Genomic DNA, 17791 nt, shown 5'->3' on the forward strand with positions numbered 1-17791 from the left:
GAGTACTTTAGATTTTTAGATTAGGATGCACTGACAGACATTATTCAACAATTAAAATTAGTTACTAATACAGACAATAGCGTGAACAAATCTCAGAATCATGTTAAGGGAAAAAGTTATGCCCCAGAAATTCCACATGGTAAACGATTGTGTTAATACTCTTCACACATAAAACTCCTAGAAATCAGCTATGGTGATGATGTTTGGGGGGCGGGGGGGGGGGAAGCTCTGCCATCCTAGCACCCAGGACTGAAATCAGCAAGTACCAGGCTAGCTGGGTCTACAACAAAGACCCCATCTCAAATACACAAAAACCAGGCTGGATTAGAGCTCACATGCTATTGTACATGCATCTCAAATGGGATACATGTAACCCTATCTTTAAAAAGAGATGAAAACAGACAAGATCTGACAAGAGACAGTGGGCAGGAGCAGAGACTGACAAGAGGGCATGATACAACTCCTTGGGGTGATGGAAATGTTTTAATATTGGCTACGGTGAAAATTTCATGACTACATGCACTTCTCTATGTAACTAAGAAGGGTAATTCTGTTCTATGTAAATCATATCTTGATAAACCTGATGCCCCCAAACTGGATTATTAAGAGGAAATTCAGTTAAAAGTCCAAGATTACAATTCTCTGACTATTTTATCTGGGGCTGGAAAGACAGTTCAACAGTTAAAGGCACATGCTTCCTGCTCTTCCAGAGAACATGCTTGGTTCCCAGCACCCACATCAGGTGGCTTATAACCACCTGTAACTCCAGCTCCAGGGATCCTAAGCCCTCTTTTGGCCTCTGCAGGTACTACCATACTCATGTGCATATCTCCCCCCCCCCCCCCCGGTCTATACAGTACTGTACTGGACATAGTGGTATACAGCTATAATCCCAACATCCAAGAAGCTGAAGCAGGAGAATCTTGAGTTCAAGTCCAGGCTAGGCTACACAGCAGGATCCTGCTTTGCCCACTCCCATTTCAGGCCCAAGTATGTTTGTCTCAAAGTGTCCCCCAGAGCTCCTTATCGAGGGATGGGCTGGTCTCCCCTAACACTATGACAGGGAGGGAAGAGATCAACAAAACAGCCCAAGAGTGAAAAAAAAAAATTGTGTGTCCCTGAGAACAACTAAAAGGAAAGCGTTTTCTTAACATTTTCAAGATTTATCCTGAGAAACCCTGTCTCGAGAAGCCAAAAAAAAAAAAAAAAAAGATTTATCACGATGCACTACTGCATTAATACCTCACTCTAATTCACAGCTGGATAATACTCCATTGTTGATCCTACTGATGTCCACGATATAAAAATGCCTACAGTGAGACTAGGAGCTGGTAATGAAAGCTCAATAGAGAACTCCAGCCGACTGCCTCAGCTTCCCCGGCTGGGTCTACTGGAAGCCGGCCTTAGCGGATGCTCTCTCTGTCACTTGTTCTTTGACTTGGAAGCCTCACCCGTGGACATGCTCAGGCCTCTCAATGGATCTGGTGGCTTTTGTGCTCCCTAGCTGATTTCTGCTTTATGTGCCTCAAGTCTCTCCTCAAAATCCCCAATTGAGATACTAATAGATAAGGGCTTACACTACATGACTTTACTGTGGGTTTTGGTAAACATAGCTCTGAGATTCACTTTCTAGACAATGCCATTCCCCATAGAGGTAGAAGGGTAAACACTCACTGTCTTATGCCTTCCAAGAACAGGTGACCTGGGCTTCAGAAAATTATAACTTTTTTTTCCTCAAAATTCACCATCAAGTTAGGAAACCCATAGACAGAAAAAAGCTAAACAAACAACCCACAGACTAAGGTGCTGATGAGACGGCCCAGGAGTTTATAGAGTGCCTATCGCTCCTGCAAACAACAATAGTGTATTACTCAGCTATGAATCAGGATGAAGTACTAATGCAGACATTATAATAAATCGTGAAAACATTAAGAAATTAGATCCCAAAGGTAACACATGTGATCCCATGTCCTAATTATCTTTGCTTTCTTTTAAAAGAGATCTCTCTGTGTGCCTATGTTCTATGTGTAGGTCCTGCTGTAAGGCTCCTTGGAAGTGAAGTCACCAGTATCTATGAGCTGGCTGTCATGGGTCTGGGGATTTGAACCCCAGTCCTCCTGATGGAGCAGTGCTCTTAACCACTGAACCATCTTTCAAGCCCACTTTTGTCCTCGATAGCTTTGCCAACCTGACACAACCTAGGATCATCTGAAAGCCTAGAGTGAACAATCGCCTAGATCAGAAAGGCCTGTGGATATTTCTGTGAGGGATTACCTCAGTCATTAATGAACATAGGGGGCTCAGCCCACCATGGGCAGCACCATTCCTCACGAAGGTGGTTCTGAGTCATATAAGATGCTAGCTGGGACTAAAGAGATGGCTTAGTGGTTAAGAGCACATGTTCTTGCAGAGGGCCCAAACTCAATTTCCAGCACCTATGTCAGGCAGCTCACAACTGCCCTAAAACCCATCTCTAAGAAATTCAATGCCTCCTCTAACGTCCAAGGGCGCCTGCACTAACATCCACAAGTCCACACATAGGCACACGCATATAAATAATTTAAAAAAATTGAAGACAGTAAACACGGGTCTGTAAGAAAGCCAGCAGATAGTGTTTCCTCATGATTTTCACCTTTGAGTTCCTGCCCTGATTTTCCTCAGTGATGGACTGTGACCCAGAAGTGTAATCTGAAGCATCCCTTTCCGTCCCTAAGTTGCTTTTGGGTTGTGGTATTTGTCAAAGCAAGAGTGAAACTGGAGCATATTTACATGAATTATGCAGAATAGGTAATCTGAAAGGACAGAAAGCAGATTCATCCCCATCAGGGATATGGGGTGGGGGAATGGGGAGTCTTTGCAGTGCAGTTTTCTGTTAGGATAAAAATCTTACAAAATCAGATTGTGGTGATGCCGGCGTATGAATAAGCTTTATTTTTTCCTCATTTTTATATGTATGTGCACAGGTGTGGTGCATGTGTGAACATATATCCAGTCTGAGGTTGGTGCTAACAATCATCATTCATCATCCTTCATTACTCTTCTGCCATATACATTGAGCAAGGTCTCTTGGTCAAACTTAGACCTTGCACCTTGCTCTGGGGCATTCCATCTCCACCTTCTGAGGCTAGAAATCCTGGTAGACATTTGCAAGGCTTCTGGGAATCCTAACCCTGGTGCTCACTCTTGGATGCCAAGTGCTTTTAGCCACTGAGCAATACCCTTACAGTCCTTATTTATTTTTTAGTAAAAAATTTTTTTACACTTATTTTGTCATGGGAGAGGAATGGGGAGGGAGGGGAGCATGCCGTGGCATGTGTGTAAACGTCAGAGAACAGCTTCGGAATCAGTTCTCTCCATGTAGGATCTGGGCATGCTTGGCAGAGAGCACCCTTACCTGCTGAGTCATTTCACTGTCTCGTGAATACACTTTTAAAAATCTCTGAATTATCAATACTTTAAAAGGTGGAACAGTAGTGTGTGACTTACATGTCAATAAAGCTGTTACTACAAAGTGTAAGACCCTGAGTCAGCTTTCCTTACCCAAGGTCCTCTTCACTGGGGCGTTCAGTTCCTCCAGAATTTATTCTTGGCTAACCTTCCAACTCTCATCTATTTTCTCTCAATACTTAATGTCATTTCCGTTTCCCTATTCTATTTACTACACCTGAAAATGTTTTGCCTTCTCGTATATTCTGTTAAGAACATCATACTTCCCACTTCCGTCTAGTGTCTCCCTGTGGATCTGTCAAGAATACATGCTATTTTTCCCAAGACATCATTCCTATCTTCGGATCATGTGTGAATACGAAAACACCTGGCCCTCACGGCAGACTGAACTCCCTGGTTTGCTAGACAGTACCAGTTTCAGCTCCAGAAGCAAATGCTTGTAAGCACTTGGTAAATGTTTATTGAATAAATGAATGACAAACACCCCCTTGCTACTGACCAGAAACAGTGCTATTTTTTTTTCTCCAACTAGTTTAATTGGTAAAATCCATACAAATGTAACTTGAGGTCTGGCCTTTAGAGACCAATAAAATGAAATAAAAATACAAATTTGGGGCCATCGTTGAGACTTAGAGAGATTACCATAAAGTAACATTTCATGGGGCCTGCAGTTCGGATACTTATCATTGTTGACTGGACATACTTACTGAAGTCAATACGCTTTTATTCCACATATTAAATGTGTTGTTTAACTCTGGTAACCACAGCTGTGACTTAGTTAACGATCTCAATAAATCCTACTTAAATCAGAGACAGGAAAAAATTATGCAAATGAATTCTTATCTGTTTTTCTGCCCAAGGCATATTTGATAACAGATAAACCACACTCCAAATAGTCTCTACTTAACAGTCAGGAAGCCATCCGAGGTTTTATTTGGATCAAAATCAGATACAAAGAAGAGCTTGATATATTCACAAATGGTTTTAGTTCAGAAAGAAATTGTACATCAAAATGAGTCACAGGGAAGAGCTGGCATTCCCCAATGGAAGTGAATATAAAAACCAGTTACTAACACACCAAGCCACATGATTAAAACAGAGAGTGATAGATGATGGCAGAAGAGTTGCCTTGGATTCAGCCACAAAGTAAAAATTTTTGATGAAAAAGCAAAAAGGTATCGGTCTTGCAAATGGCTATTTAAATGAGCTTGTAGTTCCAAAGGCCTGGCGATCCAGCCCATCTCAGTCTTCCTGCATGCAGCGTCACACCCACAGCAGTCACATCTTGCAGCCAGACAAGATATCTTCCACTAATCTCTTGTAGACCCAGGCATCGCCCTTCAGCCGCTGTCTCCGGATGCCCACCACGTCAGGTCTCTGTAGCTGGCACACTTCTAGTTCAAACTGCATCGTCACTTTGCCAAAATCAGACTGTGTTTGACACTTTAGTGTGTAACTGTGAAAAACACAAGACACCAGGTAGTTAGGGAGCCATAAGTGTTCTGGAGGATGCAGGAGGGTTCTTGACTTCCAGGAGCTGGTGGGGAAATGAGGCATCATGTCGATCTAAGTAATCCACTCTCCAGAGTTTCCCACTGGCCTGTCCATGCCGCAGTGCTGAGTGATGACCCTAAAAGCCTGCTCAGAGCAGGCTCAGAGCGCTCTCTCTCAAACCACAGGAAAGCCTTCCTCCTTCCACAGCTGCACAGGCCACACATGCCATGCATGCCCGGGCAGCCTGGGGTTTTTTATGTGTAATCCAGGAACATGAGGCCATTTCCACAATGTTCCCAACAAAAGAAAACAAGGGAACTTTAAAATATTCTTATCTCTGAATCGTGTGGCTTTCGCTTAAGCAAAGCTGAAGCAATTAACTTTCTAGAAAAAGATCTGCCTTCAGATTTTTCTAATACAAGGGCAGAAGTTATGATTACTATAACACTTTACAGTAGAAAGAAAAGCAAAAGAGACCATAGAGATGGTCCAACCCTGCTGGCAGCACAGGGCATGCAGATCAAAGCTGCCAGGTTCCCTTCCCTAGCGGCGCAAAACAGGGCCTTGACTATGAAAGCAGCATGGGCAGAATTCATATAAATAAAATTATTTATTTACTTTACATTTTAAACATGAGTTGTGTCTTACTGATCTTCAATACATAAAAACCACAAGAAACACTAGAGTTTATTTTAGATTTAAGTTCCCTAACTATTTAAGCATATGATTAGGCACTGTTCCTCAGAAGTATGGAAGTTTTGGGTTTCTTTTTTGAGACAGTGTCTTACAGCCATGGACTCTTAGAACTTGTAAGACAGAAACAGTTCAAGGCTATCCCCTGCTATACACTGCTACATAGGATGTTTGAGGTCAACAGAGCTACCTGAGATTGTCTCAAAAACAAACAAACAAACAAACAAACAAACAGAAAACCACCAAACAACAAGAAATAGTATCTTTCGTGTAGCCCTGACTAGCCTGGAACTTACTGTATAGTTCAGTCTAGCTTCAAACTCACAATAATGAATGTGCCACCAGGCACAACTGCAACTGTTTTTATTACTTATTATGAAGTTTCACAAAACATTACTCTTTGTCTTACCTAGTTACACTGACTTGGGGGTAAGGACATAATGCCGTAGAAATAAACAGTATGAGAACCGTCAAAAGGAACACCCTATGGCAAAGGGTCTTCACAGGAAAATGAAAGCAATGTTGTTCTGTGGAAAGTGATCCATCCTTACGGAAGAGAGAATGAGTTATCACATCACACAGGAAAGCTGAATACTGCCTTTTACTTTGTCACAACAGAACAGAGAGTCAAGACCCTTTCGTGGCTCAGGACATGAGAAGGTCAAAACACTGGGTAGGCTAGGCCACCGGTGGTGGAGCACACCTTCAATCCCAGCACTTGGGAGGCAGACGCAGGTGAATTTCTGAGTTTGAGGCCAGCCTGGTCTACAGTGAGTTCCAGGACAGCCAGGGCTACACAGAGAAACCCTGTCTCAGAAAAAACAAAAACAAACAAGGAAACAAACAAAAATCCACTGGGTAGATTTCAGCTAGTGATCTGCTGCTGAATCACAGGCCAAAGGAGAGGTCAGCCCCAGGCCTGGGAGATTCATCGAGAGCTGCTGGGACCAAAGAAGCACCACCACACATAAAAAGCACTAAAAGTGAGTTAGAGAAATATGTTCTAATGAAGCTGAAAGAAGAAAAGCAAGAGTTTATGTAGGTAACACACCTACAAAGTCTGAGTAATGATCCACTCACAAAGGACTGTCTAAAATCTTACTCAAGAACAGCCATAGCGACACAAGCCTGTAAGCCCAGAGCTGGGAGGTGGAGGTAAGGAATCGAAAGGCCATCCTGGATTAGTTAACTGAGTTCCAGGTCAACTCCAGCCTGGACCACAGTACAAGGTCCTGTCTCAAAAGACTAAACAAACAAACAAACAAACAAGCTGAACTCTACATAAATAATTTTATATCTGCATGCTTCTGGTATGTATACAGCTGCTTTAATAAAGGCATTTAGAAGCTGCTGTGATAGCATACTTGTAATCTCAGTGCTTTCGAGGCTGAGGCGGTCCAGGTCAGGAGTTCCATGCTGGCCTGGGCTACATAGCAAGACTGTGTTTCAGATAAATGAGTAGAGCTGAAGAGATGGCTCAGTGTCTAGGAGCATGGGCTGCTTTGTACCCAGGGTCAATTCTCAGCATCAACAAGGCAGCTCACAGTGATCTGTGACTCCAGTTCTGAGGGATCTGATGCCCTCTTCTGGCCTCTGCAGGCACCAGGCACACATGTGATAGACATATATACATGCAGGGAAAACAGCCATACACATAAAATAAAAACTAAAATTAAAATAATTAAGTCATTTTAAAACACAAATTACTGAAATTCTTAGAAAAAGAAACAATTTGCATGATCAGAAGAGATCCAGCTCCTCAGACCTTAAGATCACACACGGAGCCTCTCAGCAGTGACATCAAGTCAAAATAACTTCCTTAACTTAACACAACTCCATGAGGTAGTCACAAAGACGTCATCTACAAATTTCCAGTTGTCCAAAGTGTCTTACTGATTAGGTAAGTTGAGCTCTTACTGATTAAGACTTCAGCTGATAAAAATAAATCATAAAATCATAAAGCAGAAAATAATAGGATGTCCTTCAACAAATGCAAGTCCAGACTCCCCAATTCTCAGATGAAAGTCTAACCTTGAAAGTGGTGACCATGAGTGTCCTCAGTTCAAAAGAAAATCAATATGAACAATGGCAGTAGCACAGTATCCCCCTGCAGAGTGGCGGGAGCAGTTCTAAGTGGGGCAAGAGGGACAAAGAATCACAATGCTCTGACAAGAAGGGAAAGAGTGGCAGCAGTCGGTGAGCTTCTTACCCCTTCTGTACGAAGTCCACGTTCTTCTTCGGAAGAATAGCCATGAGTTCATTGAGGAGCTGGTCAGGATTCACCAGTCTAGTTGTAGTCACATTATAGTGCAGCTTAGAAAGAAAAAGGTTAAAGAGTCAAACTCACGTCAACACAAAAGCCCAAGACAACACCTTTTCAAATAAGAACACTTCAAGAAAACACCGAAAGACCAGGCAGCCAAGCCAGCAGCATTCCTCAGTGGGGAAGTCAGGAGACCATCTTCATCAGAAACATCCTCATTAGACGTGACGTTTGTGTGAGCATTAGTGAACCACAATGTGTATGAAGTTGTTTCTCTTCCACCATTCTGTGGTCACTGAGCTTACATAGTAACGTCTTTACCCACTGAGCTATCTCACCAGCCTCATGTCAATCTTATATGTTCATCTTCCTTTCTTACCAACCTTTTACATTTTGTGGGGTGTGTGTGTGTGTGTGTGTTCACATGCATATACATGTGCACACAGGCCTATCTTTACAGTCAAGAATAAACAAACAGGTTTGTGAAATCTCCTTCCATGGCTAGAGAAACCTGCTGAGGTCAGGTGTGGGGGGTGTTCCTCCATGGAGGACAGGAGAGGCCACTGTGTGGAGCTGTAAGGGTGAATGAAGCCTTGGAGACCCCAAGATATTGGAGATGCCAGAGTTGTGGAATACTAAGGAGAGCTGCTAATGACATAGAACCAGCTCAGGAGAGAAGCGTGCTGCAGTCACCAAAGCTAAAAGAAGTTGGAGATCTGAAGAACACTCTGACACCAGACATGGAGATGCAGAATTTGTCATTTGTCCTGCTAGTTTTTTGATCTTTGATCCAGAATTTCCCTGCTATGCTCCCTTTCTACTCTTTTGGAATGGTAATGTGCATTCTGTATCATTGTATGTTGAAAGTGTGTGATCTGCTTTTCGGGTTTGATTTTACAGGGGTTAACAGTTGAAGACATTAGTGTGAATATCAGATGAGACTTTGAACCCTGGACTTTATTAAATAATGTTAAACTATGAAAGACTTTGGGACTTTCAAAGTTGGACTGAATTCATGTTTTCATTATGATAGAGCTACAAGCCTATGGGGGAACAACAGAATGTCACCAGTGGTCTGAATAAGAATGGCCCTATAAGCGCACATTTGAATGTTTAGTTACCAGAAAGTGGAACTATTTCAAAAGATGATAAGGATTAGGAGGTGTGGCTTTGTGGGGAAAGTGTCACTGGGGGTGGGCTTTGGGTTTTCAAAGCCCATGCACAGCCCAGAAGCTCTCTTCCTACTGTCTGCAGATCACAGCTACTTCCCCAGCACCACGCCGGCCACGCCCGCCACGCCTGCCACAACCACTGCCCTGCTTCCAACCATGATGATGGACTAAACTTCTGAAACTGTTAGCAAGCCTTCAATTAAATGCTCTCTTTTATGAGTTGCCTTGGTCATCGTGTCTCATCACAACAAGAAAACAGTGACTAAGACACTTCTAATAGGTTGTTTTCTCCTTCCCCACCAAGTCTATTGTCTATACCAACAGACTAACTACTTTAAAGTGTAACAGGGTTAAATAAGACGCAAACCTCTTAGCCAGGCCTAGGGCCTTCCAGCCTGTCGTCCCAACCTGCCACTCACTGTTTTCCTTAAACATACTACAATGCAAAGTTCAAATTAGGACTGCCAAGATGGCTCAGTGAGTAAGTTTACTCCCAAGCAGGATGGCCAGAGTTTAATATTTAGAACCCACATAGAAGGAGAAACCAATTTCCTGCAAGTTGTCCTCACCTCCACATGTGTAATTATTTTTAAACAACTGTTTTTTAAAAACTCAAATTAACTTTCCTCAAATGTATATATTTCATGAGAACCTATAAAGGTATCTGTGTGTCAAGTCCTCTTGTAATTGTACTGTGTGTCAAAGGGCTCCAGCCTGAAGGCAGCCCTTTGTTTCCCACATATATCCCATGTTTCCCCACCTCTCTGTTGTCCTGTGATCAATCTGTGTAATTTTGAATTATTTGAATTATAGCTATATGTTCTTTGAAGAGGGCAACTATACCTAAATTACCTCTGCACTCTTTAAAAATATATTTTTTAGGTTTTGACTTTATGTTACTTGTGACTGTTTTGTCTGCATGTCTATGCACGACATGTGTGCCTAGTGTCTGCAGAGGCCTCAAGAGAACACCAGATCTTCTGAAACTAGAATTATGGGTGGTTGTGCGCCACCATGTAGGTGCTGGGAACTGAACTCAGGTCCTCTGCAAGACAACAAATGCTCTTAACCACTGAGCCATCTCTCTAGTCCACCTATGCATTCTTAAAATCTACCACATAAGAACATGCAAGTATTAACTACTCAAAAAATGTGCATAAATGAACTAACAAGTAATTTTAAAAACAATAGTAAAGTCACATATAGTTGTTTTTAAAAAAACAAAAGGATCTACTGGCAAGGTGGCTAAGCAGGTCACAGCGTTTGACCTGTGTAGGAGGAACAACTCAGCATCCTGACTGGTGGCCCACAGTGGCTCACACATGCTCAATAGCTACCTCCACATTCGATGACCATGAAATCTGCCTGACTCCTGGAGACAAATGACGACAGAGCCCATGACCAGAACAACAAATCAGATGGTGCCAACTACAGGGAGTGAGATATCATGGACCAATGGGGCACAGGTAGAAGGTATAAAGGTGTAGGCATATTTTCCCGGAAAGTTGGGAGGAGCCATGGGGGGGAGGGGCAGTAAGGAGAGGAAGAGGAAGGAAGAGGAGGAGCTGGGGAGGCAGAGATGTAGGAGCCATGGATGACCACACATGTATCGAGAGCAGTCCTGGGTAACAACTTATATCTAGGTTAGTTAATTGGTTAACACTTCCAATTGTGTGAGCATCTTGATATTTGAGCATTACCAAATATATAAAGCTATTAGATAATCTTTAAAGATTACAGTCTCATTTCTACCAGGTACTGCGCGGATGGCGGGATGGTCTGGGCTCAGCCCAGCCTTGTGGAGACAGCATGGAAGATTGGCAGAGCCATCCCCCACGCTGGCGTCTTGTGGGTGGCAGGGCCAGTGTCTCTGGCCAACTGAGTCAGTGGCCTGCGCCCAGCAGCACCACCACAGCTCGTGGCCGCAGGCCTTGTCTAGTTGAGAAGATGGCGGCTGAATAAGAACAAGCCAGATCGGGTGCTGCCATTTTAAATATTACTACCAACATAAAAGTATACCCCATTCCGCAATAAATGAGTCTGTTTCTGCCCCTTACCTGACTCCCGGAGTCTGTCATTGATTCTACAACTTCTTACCCCCTACCCGCAAGGACCATCTTGAGGGGCTGAGGGCTAGGGCACCAGATATGCAAACCTGACACCCTGTGTTAGTGCCAGGATCCTATGAATGGATCAACAGTGGCATGTACACGCGCACACACACACATACACACACACACACACACACACACACACACACGAGAGGTGGGATGGAAATAACCCAGACAGAGTACAACACATGGTAACGGCAGCACCAGCCTATGATCCCAGCATTTGGTAGGCTGAGGGAAGAAGACTGCCCTGGCTTAAGCCCAGCCTGGGTTAGAGACCCCACCAAATAGAGAAGGGTGGGGCTAGACACACCAGTTAGGAGTCAGCTTCTGAAATCTGTAATAGACTCTGGACCACCTACCTTTCGCCTTCTTGGCCCATCTTTGGCAGAGCCCTTCTTCTTATTCCTCGTGAGTGCAGTGAGAACCTTATCCAGTCCTCTCTCAAGGCTCCCAAACACATTGGTTCCTTTCCTTTTAGGGGTATCCTCCATGTGTGCCTGGTTGAGATCCACTTCCATTGACCGGCACCTTAAAAACCAACAGAGCATTATTGGCGCTGCCCTGCTGGCCTCACGGCTCCTGTGCCTGTCCCTCCAGACACCAAGGGCTACAGGCAGGTGAGCCAGAGCCAGACCACCTCAATCCTCCTGGGGGAGAGGACACTAAAGCCATCTCCCACAGAAAGAACCTTCCACCTGCCGCACCAGTCTACTTGTCCTTTCGCTTTCTTTATTCACTTGGGGGATGTCAGGAATTGAACCTAGGTCCCCATTTATACTAGGAAAGCATTCTACCAATGCTTCTTTCTATTTTTTATTTTTGTGACAGGATCTTCATTAAGTTGTCCGGGCTGACCTTGAACTTGCAATCTTACCTCAACCTCCCAAGTAGGTGGGATTCGGGCCCATGCTATGCCACAAGGCTCAGCTCCTTCACTTTTTTGTTTAAATCAGACATAGGGATATCAGAATACCACATGTCCTCCTAGGGCCAACAACTGCTAATATTTGGTCAGTGGCTTTCTCTGTGTATATAGATAATACACAGATTAAGTACATATACACTTGCTTAGCCACCAGAAGGTATAATACTTCCACTCTGAAACACTTCTGCATACACTTCCAATGAGTAAGAATATCTTCATATCCAACCACAGTATCAACAACATAAAAAAACTGATAACTACCTGCGGCGGTATCCAATGGTCAGTTTATTCATATTCTATTTCCACCAAAGAGATCATGCATCTAAAAACACTTACAAAAGCAATGAAGGCTCACTTATGCCTTGGGACTTTCTAGCTAAGAGCAGTGAGGTAGTTCTCTTTGCAATCTAAATGAGTATCTCTACCATTTGGGAGAACACTGACGGTTAGTGTGCACCTGTACTCTACTGGCAGGGAAATAGACCTAAGTGGCCTTGGAGAAGGAAGTGATGGCCAGAGGCAGGGTCCCTGTCGTCCCGGCTCGCTGTGCTGCAAGTTATCAGTTCCTGACTTCACGCTGCTCCAGTGGCCATGCTCAGCCCCAGACCGTCCTCACGCAGACATTCCCGCTTCCCGAAGCACCTGTCTCGGTTCGTTCTGCTGGGTTTTCCCCCCAGATGAAAAGAGTGATCCCACGACCTACTAATCCCACTAAAGAATGGAGTTAGAAAAGCAACACTTACCTCCTCTCAGGGCTAATGACATTTGTTGTTAGCGTGTCTGCTCCTATCGAATTCCCTGGTGTTCTAACCGGGGCTTCTCTCAGGCACTGGGCTCTAGCTATTAGAAAAACAAACAAACTACATGCAGCTGACAGGGCTCCAACATGGTTCACAACAGATGTGTAACAACAGATCTGGTTAGCACTGACTACGTCTTTTATGGTCTAAGTTCTGCTAGGATGGTGGCTGGGTGCTCTACAGCTTTATCAGCTGTACTGAGCGAAAGAGCACTTGCTAGCATGCCCAGGCCCTGTGTTCAATCCCCAGCAAAACACACATGTATATAGGTTTTATTCCCTTTAATGGTAATATTGATAACATTTTTAAGTGGGGGTTCTATTTTGTTTTTAACTAATAAATTCTATTTTCCTTAGTTTCACAACAACAAAAGAAGTTAATTAAAAATGGCTGTTAAAAAAAGTCTTCATCTTTGTATTCTAACAGAACATGTTATCATACATAGCTGTCCTATGACAACTTACACTGCCTGGACACATAGGAGTCACATGCAGGAACTCATGTCAAAAAAAAAAAAAAAAAAGTAAGATGCACTAGTGGGAGCTACTAATTACATCTTCAGTCACTTGCTCTCTGTGGAAGCTCTTGTTTAAAGAAAAATAGCCAATAATATCAAGCTTTTCACTAACACAATGTTGCAGGGACAAACTGTATAAACTAGATTTCAAACTGTCCACATTTAAAAACTTTTATAATCACTTTAAAAGTATCAATAATAAAAAAGTATAAAGAACTATATGGCCAGCCAGGCAGTGGTGGTACACACCTTTAATCCCAGCACTTGAGAAGCAGAGGCAAGTGGATTTCTGAGTTTGAGGCCAGCCTGGTCTACAGAGTGAGTTCCAGGACAGCCAGGGCTACACAGAGAAACCCTGTCTCGAAAAACCTTAAAAAAAATAATAATAATAAGAGGTTGTTTTTTGTCTTTGTTTTGTTTTGTTTTTTGAGACAGGGTTTCTCTGTGTAGCCCTGGCTGTCCTGGAACTCACTCTGTAGACCAGGCTGGCCTTGAACTCAGAAATCCGCCTGCCTCTGCCTCCCAAGTGCTGGGACTAAAGGCAGTGGTTTTTTTTGTTTTTGTTTGTTGTTGTTGTTGTTGTTGTTGTTGTTGTTCGTTTGTCTATTTCTTTTTAATTCCTGAAAGAGGTTTGGGAAATGGCTGAGTTGGTGTGGTGGTCTGAATGTTTGGCCCAGGTAGTGGTACCTATTAGGAGGTGTTGCCTTGTTAGAGGAAGTGTGTCACTGTGGGAATGGGCTTTGAGACCTTCCTCCTAGCTGCCTGGAAGCCAGTCTTCTCTTGTTTGCCTTTGGAATTAAGATGTAGAACCCTCAGCTCCTCCAGCGCCATGTCTGCCTGGATGCTGCCACACTTCCCACCATGATGATAACAGATTGAATCTTGGAACCTGTTAGCCAGCCCCAATTAAATGTTGTGCTTTCTAAGAGTTGCCTTGGTCACAGTGTCTCTTCACAGCAATGGAAACCCTAAGACAGTTGCTGGCTATAAAAACATAAAAACTTGAGCTCAGGTCCTCAGCACCCCAGTGAAAGGGAAAAAAAGCCTGGTGTGGTCTGGCATGAACTTCTAATTCCATCACTAGCAAGGTAGAGGCACAGATAGGTGGGTTCCCCATGTTTGATGTTTGGCCAGCATAGCATAATAAGCTTTAGATCCCACTAAGACTTTGTCTCAGTAAAGTAGGTGGCTCCTGAAGAATGACGGTCAATGTTGACTTCTACCCTACACATTCATTCTCTCTCATTCCCTCCCCCTCTCCCAAACCACCTGTCTCCCCCATGCAGAAGGGTACACATCTACAACTGCAGCACTTGGGAGAGGGAAGTAAGACAATCAAGAGCTCAGAGTCAGTCTCACTTACACAATAGCAGCAGGTCTACAGCTGGCCTGGGCTACCTGGGCACATGAGCCACAGTCTGAAACCAAAGATAAGCTGGGCAGTAGTGGCACACGCCTTCAATCCCAGTACTCTGCTGCATGCGTGGATTACTTGTCTTAGGGAGACTCGATCCTAGCAGACTGGCCTCACACGACACAGTAGAATGTGCCCAGATGAGACAGCAAACAAAACACTAAGTGTCCTGGAGAAATGGTTTTTATCACTTTTTTTTTTTTTTTTTTTTTTTTTCGAGACAGGGTTTCTCTGTGTAGTCCTGGCTGTCCTGGAACTCACTCTGTAGACCAGGCTGGCCTCGAACTCAGAAATCCGCCTGCCTCTGCCTCCCAAGTGCTGGGATTAAAGGCATGCGCCACCACTGCCCGGCGAGAAATGGTTTAAAAAACTGGTGGACATTACACTGAAAAGGACTCCAAGAGAAAGAATCACCTGAAAGCCAGGAAGGAATCACCGACTCCCTTGCCTTCTGGACTCCAGGGTACTACCATAGGGCAGGACAGGACCAGGTTACCAGTTTGGAGAACCAGACAGTAAGAGCTCAGTAGAAACTCTAGCCTGAATGATTTCCAGTGCCGGTGAAGTAGGGCGAGCCTGGATGCAGGGCCTTGGCAAAGCAATCTGCTAAGTCTCAAGTTCCTATACACGGAAACACAGCAAGCTCTAAGCTGCTACCCTACTGCTGTGACTCAATCACACAAATGTGACAGATGGGCTGGAGAGATGGCTCAGCAGCTAAGAGTGCTGGCTGTGCTAACAGAGGGGGCCAAAGTCAGGTTCCCAGCACCCACACTGGGTGGCTGGCAACTACCTGTAACTCCATCTCCAGGGAATCCTCCCTCTTCAAGCCTCCTTGGGTATACACACACACACACACACACACACACACACACACACACACACAAACCTAAAATAAATCTTTAGATGTGGAGAGTAACAGCACCACTGTGAATTACAAGTGAAGTATTATCTCCGTTTCCACTAATTCAAGTATCTATAATAAAGGCAGCTAACCCACCCCTGAAGCCAGAGAACAAGGTGACTTATTTCCAAAACCAGTGCGTTATTTATAACAGTAAAAATTACATCTGAACCTTTAAATCTCTGCTTAATTCTTAGCAAATACCTTTCGCAGGTGTTGTAAAACAGGTTGGTGAGGTGAGTATTTCTCTCTTATACTGGTTTTTACTAACTGGAATCTTTGGCTCAGAAAATACAAACTGCTCTTCTTTCTTCACAGAAGACTTGGGAGTGCACACATTCTCTTTGTCTTTTAATTTATTCGCCAATGCTCTTTGTGCCACTGGAGCTGGTGATTTAGATGCTACATGATTTGATTCTGCCAAGTGTTTGGTAACCTGGAGGAAAAAAGGTCCTAGATAAAGTACACTAAGGAAGAAAAGTCGATTTCTTACAATATAACTTGATAATCAGCAAGTTACTTGTACTGTTCTTATTAAAATTCAAGGACACCACTGACACACCAGGATGCCTGACAGTGTCTTCAGTTCTCCTTGGCACAGTAGATCATGTGTCTTTTCTACTAGCAGGGATTTCTCCATTTCAGAATGGGTGTTTAAACACACCCAGGATGAGACAATGCTAAGAATAACCACACACAGCCTCTACATCATGTTTCTTAATACCTACATTGCCATGGTTTGACTCTAATATGTTCCAAAAAGAGAAGTTTGCTCTGTGATTGGGACAAATGGGGGGTGGGGTGGGGCGGGATTAGAATACTCTCTGGCAGGCAGTGGTGGTGCACACCTTTAATCCTAGCACTTGGGAGGCAGAGGCAGGCGGATTTCTGAGTTTGAGGCCAGCCTGGTCTACAGAGTGAGTTCCAGGACAGCCAGGGCTGTACAGAGAAACCCCGTCTCGAAAAACAAACAAAAACTCTAACAGGAGCTAGGGGGATGGCTCGGTTAGAAAAGTGGCTGTTGTACATGCGTGAGGGACTGTGCTCCAGCCCCTAACATCCATGTAAAAGCTGGGTGTGATGGTTGTTTGTAACCCCGGGGAAGGCACTGACACAGGTAGATCCCTAAGGCACAGTGGCCAGCCATTCTAGCCAACTGCTGATCTCTGGGTTCATGAGGTACCTTGTCTCAGGAAACAAGACGGAGAATAGAGAAGGACACCCAATGTGGACCTTTACCTTTGTGTCTCTGCCTCTCTGTCTCTCTGTCTCTCTGTCTCTCTGTCTCTCTCTCTCTTTCTCTCTGTCTCTCTCTCTCTGTCTCTGTCTCTGTCTCTGTCTCTCTCTCTCTCTCTCTCTCTCTCTCTCTCACACACACACACACACACACACACACACACACCCTGCATGTGGTCCTAGTAAATAAAAATAAAGACTCAGAATCAGGCCGGAAAAATATTAGCTATCAAAATGATCAAATGAAAAATATATATGTTAGTGTTTAAAATCAGACTATAAGAACAAGACAACAAAGTATCCTGGTAGCTTATAAAGAGAATTAGAACCTACAGAAATTTAAACAAGGATAAAAATAAACAGTGTCTATATCTAATAGCAGATTAAATATAAATGAAACTAGAATTCTAAAATGGGAAGATCCGCATAAGGAAAGAATCTAGAATAGAGCTTAAGTTATAGCAAACAATATTCTCAAATCCGAGCCAAGGCACTTGAAGCACCCTCCGTAGGCTGCTGTGGCATCCACAGCATTCACAACACACACGCACATGCTGAGTGCGCAGGATGGAGGCCACTGGGAAGTCACATGACACAACACAGGCGATCGGAACCAGAAACACCATCACATGCTGATGTTAAATTAATCGTTGATCCTTGTACACTCATAAACATTTTGCTTTTGCCAAATTTTCCTCAACTCAGGAGTTCAGTTCAACTCAAGATAAACAGGTTGGGACTGACAGATAAGAAACTAGGCTCTAAAGAACTGAGGTATAAGGGAAACACCACAGAATCAACAGAGATAAAAT

The 17791-nt window shown here is 43.7% G+C and overlaps 1 protein-coding gene across 2 annotated transcripts in view; it reads right to left on the minus strand.

Moving 5' to 3' along the window:
* Positions 1-4345: 4345 nt before the first annotated feature.
* The window catches only part of Melk (maternal embryonic leucine zipper kinase), a 75070-nt gene continuing 61624 nt past the window's right edge, over positions 4346-17791 (minus strand). Inside the window, exons 14-18 of one of the 2 annotated variants that reach the window (XM_034502420.2) lie at positions 15948-16179; positions 12852-12948; positions 11543-11711; positions 7844-7947; positions 4346-4903 (exon numbers count right to left, since the gene is read on the minus strand). In XM_034502420.2, coding sequence (XP_034358311.1) covers positions 4726-4903; positions 7844-7947; positions 11543-11711; positions 12852-12948; positions 15948-16179 — 780 coding nt within the window. In that variant the 3' untranslated portion in view covers positions 4346-4725. The remainder of the gene's footprint in view (positions 4904-7843; positions 7948-11542; positions 11712-12851; positions 12949-15947; positions 16180-17791) is intronic. The other variant, XM_076935051.1, reaches the window with a different exon arrangement.

Source organism: Arvicanthis niloticus, chromosome 5 (genome assembly GCF_011762505.2).
Source record: "Arvicanthis niloticus isolate mArvNil1 chromosome 5, mArvNil1.pat.X, whole genome shotgun sequence".
Taxonomy (NCBI): Eukaryota; Metazoa; Chordata; class Mammalia; order Rodentia; family Muridae; genus Arvicanthis; species Arvicanthis niloticus.